The 7,969-nt window shown below is 46.0% G+C and overlaps 1 protein-coding gene across 2 annotated transcripts in view; it reads left to right on the top strand.

Annotated features, from left to right (window-relative positions):
- hecw2a (HECT, C2 and WW domain containing E3 ubiquitin protein ligase 2a) overlaps positions 1-6,167 on the top strand; it is a 36,269-nt gene extending 30,102 nt beyond the window's left edge. For both annotated transcript variants that reach the window (XM_064311590.1, XM_064311589.1), the window contains exons 25-29: positions 1-10; positions 388-502; positions 778-863; positions 1,482-1,594; positions 1,996-6,167. The exon at positions 1-10 is cut by the window's left edge and continues 137 nt beyond it. In XM_064311590.1, coding sequence (XP_064167660.1) covers positions 1-10; positions 388-502; positions 778-863; positions 1,482-1,594; positions 1,996-2,107 — 436 coding nt within the window. In that variant the 3' untranslated portion in view covers positions 2,108-6,167. The remainder of the gene's footprint in view (positions 11-387; positions 503-777; positions 864-1,481; positions 1,595-1,995) is intronic.
- Positions 6,168-7,969: the final 1,802 nt, after the last annotated feature.

Below are 7,969 nucleotides of genomic sequence, written 5' to 3'. Positions count from 1 at the left end.
TTTCTACGAGGTACGCCACCGCTCGAAAACACTGACTGACACATTCTGCTCTGAGCAGTTACATTAGTCCTTTACCAGTCCCCTCGCACAGCTGAGAGGAAAATAATACAATCAGTACAGCTGTACAACTGCAGTACAAGTACAGTGGGATGTAATTCTGGACAGTGTTGTCTTTACAGATCAGAAACTCACAGTGTTTATCCTATTGCAAAGTAACGTTGACGCAATGTAGGCTCAGGAACTCTGATACAGTGTTAACCAGTCCTGGCGCTGGGGAACAGTAACTCTGAGAGGCACAGCACTGAAGAAACAGAAGTAACTTTGACCCTGCGTGACCGAGGTGGTTATGTGGTGCGGATTCTTGTCCATGTTTACGGTCATGCTCAGGTGGTGGACGCGCGGCTGGTGTCGGTTTTCGACGCCCGGGAGCTCGAGCTGGTCATTGCTGGGACAGCGGAGATCGACCTGGCAGACTGGAGAAATAACACAGAATACAGAGGAGGTATGGAGGAGGCCACACAGCAAAAGAAGGCTCAATGACTGATCTCAGTACAGCTGCAGATCGCCTGGTGCTACCCAAGTTACACTCCTGCTGGCCAAGTGCCGTCATACTGAGAACTGATAAAAAATCAGTGTTGCTGAGAGCAGAATTTAGTGCCTGCTGAGCTGTAGGTTCTTTCTGCCCTTAACAGGAGATCTTGGATCAGGGTGAAATAGATTTTTGGTGGGTCTGATGTCAAGTAATGGAGAGATGTCTGAGCTATGTGTTCTCCACAGGTTACCATGACAACCACATAGTGATTCGCTGGTTCTGGGCAGCAGTGGAGCGATTCAACAATGAGCAGAGGCTGAGACTCCTGCAGGTACTGGCTTCTTCCACACTGCCCCCTGCTGGTAATAAGTAGGCACTGATTCTCTAGAGGAACATGCACCCATCTGCTGCAATGAAGTGTGGGATTAGGTGACAATTAATTCTGAATCCATTAGGTTACTATTTTCATTATATTAATTTATACTCCAGAGTGCAAATTACGGTGTTTACTTTTGTGTAAAAAAGGCCATTTTATCTGCAGCAAGTGTTTTTAATGGCATGAATATAAAGTAACCGCTTTGCAGGCAAAGGGTCCATTTTGAAAATCAATTGGCAGCAAATATAAGCTCTCATTAAATGTGAGATGCCAGAAATGACATGGTCACCAGAGTTGTTCTAAACAACATGTGCAATAAGGAACATGTTTTTCAAGAAAGCAAAACAGTGTTGTACCCACCACATAAAAAAGGTTTTGATTATCATACAAATTTCTCACTGTATAGGTGCAATACTTGGGATTTCCTGCCTTTATGTTACGTATATGGACTGATAATAAGTATTAGTATTTCACTGATATTTGTGGACTGTAGAGAATTGTGCCGTGTATTGTGAATGCTGTGTGTGGCCAGGTCTAACTGTAGCTGTTGATTGGGGTGTTCCCTTCCCTCAGTTTGTGACAGGCACCTCCAGTATTCCCTATGAGGGGTTCGCCTCCTTGCGTGGCAGTAACGGACCTCGCAGGTTTTGCGTGGAGAAGTGGGGCAAAATCACCTCCCTACCCAGGTACTGTCCATCTGTCTGTCTGCCTAAGCCCCTCCCCCTGCTCTCCTTCCCTAAGGGTCTCTGTCCTTCAGCATCTGTCTTGTGCCTGCAACTCTTATAATAAAAACACTGTTTCTGTAAACCTTCATATTTCTCTTTGCTCAGAAGTGCTCTGAGAGCCATAGTAAGACTTTTCATCCCTGTGTAGATTCGTCTGTCCGTTCCTCACTCTTCTGACTGTCTGTTTTATGGATATCTGTTTTGTGTGTCCTGTAGTCTCCCTGCCCATCTGACTGCAAAACTGAGAGGTTCTTATGCTTCTGTGTGTGTCTGTGTGTGTGTATACGTGTGCATACGTGTGTGTGTCTACATGTGTGCGTATGTGTGTGTGTATGTGCATGTGTGTGTGTGTCTCTCCTCAGGGCTCACACATGCTTCAACCGCCTGGACCTTCCGCCATACCCCTCCTTCTCCATGCTGTATGAGAAGATGCTGACGGCTGTGGAGGAGACGAGCACCTTTGGCCTGGAGTGATATCCCACCCTCCCCATCTGGCCTGTGCCCTCTGCCCCCTGGTCTCCATGGAAGCCCCAATCTCCAACTGACCACACACTCTGAAACACTGACCGCACGCACTCACACACTGACCACACGCGCTGGCATACTGACTGCACATACAGACACCGACACTCTGCCCATGCACAAACACTGACCACACTACACACAGACAAACTGGCTGCACCCCCTAAAGCCCTGGCCATACCACTGACAAACTAAAAATGCACACACATCATGCTCTGAAGCACTAGCTGCACACAAAATACACAATTGCTGACATGCAATGCGTACGACACACAGACAGGGTGCGTTTGTCACCTATCAGGAGCGCACGCGCTTGCGCTGAACAGAAGCACATGCAGGCGCATCTCACAGCCTCATCCTGCTCGAATACGGAGGCGGGCACAATGAAAAGTAGGCCACACCCCCTGAGCGTCGACTCTCACCCGTGACCGCGCCTACTCAGGTCTGTCGGGGAACTGGGTGGGAAGAAGGGGTCGAGCCTGAAAAGTGGCCTCACGGGACCCCAACAAACCCTCCCCGATAGCACTTACCTCCGCTTCCCATCGCCCTGGATATCCAATGGGAGCCATGGATGAAGCTCTTCCCACCAAAACAGGTCAAGGAAAGAAACAACAAAAAAAGAAACAAAAGTATAAAAAAACAGTACAAAAACATGAATGAATAAACACAGACTCATGTTTTAATATTTAAAATATGAATTTCCAAAGGATTATATTAGACTCGTTGGGAGTGTAGGAGAGACCCCTGGCCTTTTCCTCTCGGGATTAAAGATATGCCTTTGCTATGGAGGGTTACAATCACGACCCACACAGGACGTCCCATCTGTAGATAGGCTGCAGTGTTCTGTGGCTGGGATTCGTGTTGACTGGACTGCTGTACTGGGGACACACAATTCCCTCATCCCCACACACACAGTGGACGATGAACAAGTCAAACCAAGTTTTGAACTGATGCCCATTTGGGGACATAATTTCCCCTCTTTGGACTGTTCAGGTGCACACTCTCACGCACTCCCACACACAAATGTTCACAGATTCCAAAGTAGGAAAAGGTATGAGTTCTATATGCTTATCAACTGTTTCTTTTCTACCTACAGTAATAACATGACTGAGCGATATGCTATGTTATTAGCGTTTGTGATGTCTTGAAAGCTTTAAGAAGCTTCAGGACAATCAATTTACAAGTACTCCATAGCAGTTAGGCTTGGATATATGGCCCATTATCAATCAAACCAATCTATTTTGCTGCCATTGAATGACAGTACCTTTGCAAATTTAGGGTAGATTGTTTTTATTGTTTTTATCAACTCGTTAACGTCAATTGTTTATCACAGTGCTCAGTGGCTTTTTATAACAATGGATTATCACAGTGCTCAGTGGATTTATGCAGCGAGTAGGAGACTCAGTCGCTGTTGTAATGTGCAACGATCTACTATCTCTCATTATCAGGCCTGACAACAGAAGTATAAGAATGAAGCACTGTCATAGCTTTTATTAGTGTTGGTTGTTATGGATGTATAACTATGAGTTGTTATCACGTTCCTTATTTCCTCTTTTGAAAGTCTATGTAACATGAATAGAAGCCGAAGATCCGGCATGCTGCACACACATGCACGACACAAGAACACGTGTCCCATTTGTGCACTTCTAAATACACGCTCACACACACACACACAAATGGGCATGCCGCATGCACACACACACAGACGCACTCTCTCGCTGGTGTAACGGCCAAGCTTTTGATGAATGTGAAACAATCACCCGTGAATGTGTAACGAAGGCGTTAAAAGTGAAGTTTGGAGGGGCGGGGAGTGGGGGAGGGGCAGTGGTTTGACTGACCTGGGAGGTCTCTCCAGCTGGGCTGCTGGTGGGGGGAGTGGGCAAGCACTATACCTCGGGATGGGACTGCCCCCCTGCACCTCAGAGGACCCATCCCACTGTCCACGTGAACAAGAGGGCAAACTAGGGTGCCCGACGCCTGTAATGCCCTTTGTCTGCACTCTGGAGAGTAGTTCTGTGGGTACGGCCAGTCCAAGAATTGACCCTCAGAAGATTTTTATACTGTTAACAGTGACAAAGCTATAAACTTGTGGGACATGCTCCCTGCTTTGAGGATTATTTGCAGAGCATTTTTTTCTACTCTTAAAACAGTTGTGACTAATATTAATTTAATAATAAGAGCTGCAAATTGATTGTTTCTTTCCTGTTGGTTTGCGCATTTAAGGCTTATTTCATGAAGACTTGGGCATCCCCTAGTGGTGTGTTCACACACACGCTCTGCTCACATGCAGTGGATACGCCCCTTCTGTGAGGAAGGGGTCGCCACGGGTCAGTCCCCCACGTGGGACATTGGCCCTGCCCCCTCCATCACCCCAGTCTCTCCTGCGCAGAGGCCTTTTTAGGGGGTTCCCCTCCCGCTGGGAGCTTTCATACTTGTAGGATTTGTCCTCCATTTGCTGTTGCTTCTCATGCCCCCTTTATTCAGTAAGGCCCCTGTGTGTGTATGTGTGTATGTTGTCTGCATGTGTGCGTGTGCGTGTGTGTGTGTGCCTGCATGCACGTGTGTGTTCCTACGAGTCCATGTGCTTATGAGCGCGTGTGTGTCGGAGCGGTCATGTGTTGGTAGCTGTGTGGGTGTGTGAGTGTACTTCAGATACACAGGTTGTGATGTACAGGATCCTGCTTCCTCCATCTGCACTTGAACAAGCAACTTTTATATTCCAACTCCTCAGATTTTTTACTGCATGCAGGTCTGTTGTGTTACTCTGTGAAGTATACCACCAATAGGAGTGCTGGAGGTGAGAGGGGCGGGACAATGGGTGGCATCCTAAAATGCCCCTCCCCTTCTTTCAGCAGACCAAAGCTACTGGACTATGGTGTGTTTTATAGCTTATAATGCATGCTGGAGGAATAGCAACACACAGTTCTGAGTAGCTCTTTCAGGGAGATAGGGGCTTGATCATACATACTCTCCCTGTTTCCCCCATCAACTGTATCCATCTTTCTGTTCAAGGGGTGAGAGGTCATGGGTCACAGGACAAGGCTAATGAGAACGCTCAAATACGTGCTCAGATTTGAAAAAAAAGTGAAGGAAACTAAGTTTTACATGTCTCTGTTTCTGTATGTTTGTATATAATTGTATAGAAGCCTCTGTCCAGTCCTGTGTAAATATTTGCACTGAATGTACCAAAGGTTTGGGGCTGGCTTAGACTCCCCAAGTCTCTCTGTATCTCTCTCTCTCTCTCTGCCTCTCTCTCTCTCTCTCTCTTTCTCTCTCTCTGTGCACCCTGTCCTGACACCCCTCCTTCCTCCATGTAAGCCAGCCTGGCTTCACCTCATCCAACATTTAGGGCACCTCATGAGCATGGACGGTCTCCCCCGCCTTCACTAGTTGGTTCAGGCATCCCACCTGCAGCTCTCTTTCCCCGTTTGGTTTGCTCCCCCTGTTCAGGGAAGTCCACACCAGCCTCTCCCAACATGAAGGCCTTGATCCGTGGACCTCGGCGGTCCGCAGCGGGTCCGAGTGCCCATCTCCGGACCGGCCTGTGCCGAGAACCAGCAGGGTTTGTGTCACACCTGTGTCAGAGCTTCACTCTATGCAAAGCATTTTCCTCCATCTCACACTTATGATTGTAAACATGGAACACGAGTTTTAAAAAGAACATGTCTGCTGTGTTTCTTTTGTCATTTCAGCTGGCTTGAGGTGCAGGCGGAGGGGACAGCAGGGTGGATTTAACCATTCTGCTCTTTAGGGTTGCCATCTGGGGATCATAAAACAGGGTTAAGAGAGACTGATATATCCATCATACCAGAGCCCATAGCCTTCATTTGTTAGCATAGATTGTTTACTTCTAGTTGGACAGCAGTAAGTGGATATGTTGCAGTCTGTCTTAACCCTGTTCATTTAACTTTGCCATCTCCTAGGAAATGTGAGGTGGCCCATTTAGGTCACCAAAGGCAAGTGGTGTCTCACTGTGATGTTTCTTGAGGTTATATAAAACAGTTCTATCAAACTCTGCCGACAATCTAAACTGTTCTGAATCCTCCATGCTGTCAGGCTTCTGACACTGTTTTGACAAAATCAACTTTATATAGATTTTTGTATGTAATATTCACTATGCCCACTCTAAGAGACTGATGTGTACATAATTTGGGGGTTGGTAGTAGTTTTCTGAGGCGGGCTTCATCTGTGGAAAATCTAATGAGGAAAAATAATGTTTTGTTTTGCCCAATGAAGGCCAATTGGAAGAAAGCTATGCAGGTAAGAATGAAGGTATGTGCATCAGTACATATGAGAGGTGGTTGGGACTTCTTCAGTTCCCCATTGAAACTCCTCATCCCCAGCACTGAGGCCTCAGGTAAAAAAAAAATCTGGTGCCACTCTTTTTCTGTCAAGTGAAAGATATTCAAACCACTGGCACACATTTGTGAGGAACTACAATGCACTTGTGTGGCAATTCACTCATTCAGCAGATGCTCTTATTGAGAGCAGATAAACTGTATGAGAGTTTGCATTCACCCAATTAATATGAGTAACAGTGCCAGACCAGGCTAACTACATCCACAGACCAGTGAATATAGGTGAAACATACAGCACTAAAGCACTAGTACAAGTTAGCTATGCTAACCAAGAGCCAAAATGCAAAGTCTGAGTACATACAGATTACATTTATGACAAGCCCTGTGGAAAGAAACTTAAACCCATAAAAATACCATAGCCTGAATAGTATGAAAGGTGGTAGTTCAGGGGCTGGGGATAGAAGAGGAACCATCATACCATCTGAAGAAGTGGGTGTTTGGCCCACGTCAGAAGATGGCCAACGATTGTTGATGTGCCAACCAATGTGGGAAGCTCTTTCCACCACTGTGGAACCAGTACAGATGGACATCATGACTGGGAGAAGCACCAGGCAGGAAGGAGGTAGCCTCAAAGTCACGGAATTGAGAGATCAGGTTGGAGTGTAGGGTTTCAATTCAACTTTATTGTTCACTTGCATATTTAAGATAATACTGTAGACCTAATGTTTATGGTTTGAAGATTGATTAGAGGTATGATGGCGCTGTTCCATTCACTGCCCTTTAGGCTATAGTACTAAGGTTGTAAACTCGATGTGAACTGTAACAGGTAGCCAATGAAGTGAGGTGAGGAGGGTGTACCATGAGCATGCTTGAGAAGATTGCAGACCTGCTGCATGGCTGTGTTCAGCATTAGCTGCAGACTTTTACCAGCGCCAGAAGGCAGAGGGAGGTGACAAAACTGAGTTACATTACATTACATTAAATACGGCAGACACTTTTATCCAAAGCGAGTTACATGAGAGTCTGCCTTGATTGTCAAAAGTCTGTCAAAAAGTTTCAATGCTTATTTGTAAACTGATTACCTATTGAAGAGGTAACTGTTAGGCACAAGACAAATTCTAGTGTCTGTTTAAGTTTAATGCTGTGGTATTCACTTTCCATTTAAAAAAAACACAACTTACAAAATCAAAGCTTAATCTGTATGACACAATTGCTTTGAAAGGATCAGCATGTTCTAGGCAGTTTCTGGATAATAACCTGGACTTGTCTATACCTCCAGTCGAGACATGCATAAGGGTACACCTGCCAAGACACACTGGGTGTAGCACAGAAAAGGCACATTGTGTTCACTGTGTAACATCTGGTCTGCAACTGGCATCAAAAGAAAAGCAGAACCAGCTACCAGTTCTATTACCGGTTACCACTCTCAGTTCCATTCTATCCTCTCTGCATAGTATTTTTCTTCCTGTCTGCACATTGTAATAATGTAATGTTGACCCGTCACCCTCTGGCAAGG

The sequence above is a fragment of the Anguilla rostrata genome, chromosome 15, assembly GCF_018555375.3.
Source record: "Anguilla rostrata isolate EN2019 chromosome 15, ASM1855537v3, whole genome shotgun sequence".
Lineage (NCBI taxonomy): Eukaryota > Metazoa > Chordata > Actinopteri > Anguilliformes > Anguillidae > Anguilla > Anguilla rostrata.
This window is presented reverse-complemented; position numbering and strand designations above follow the sequence as displayed.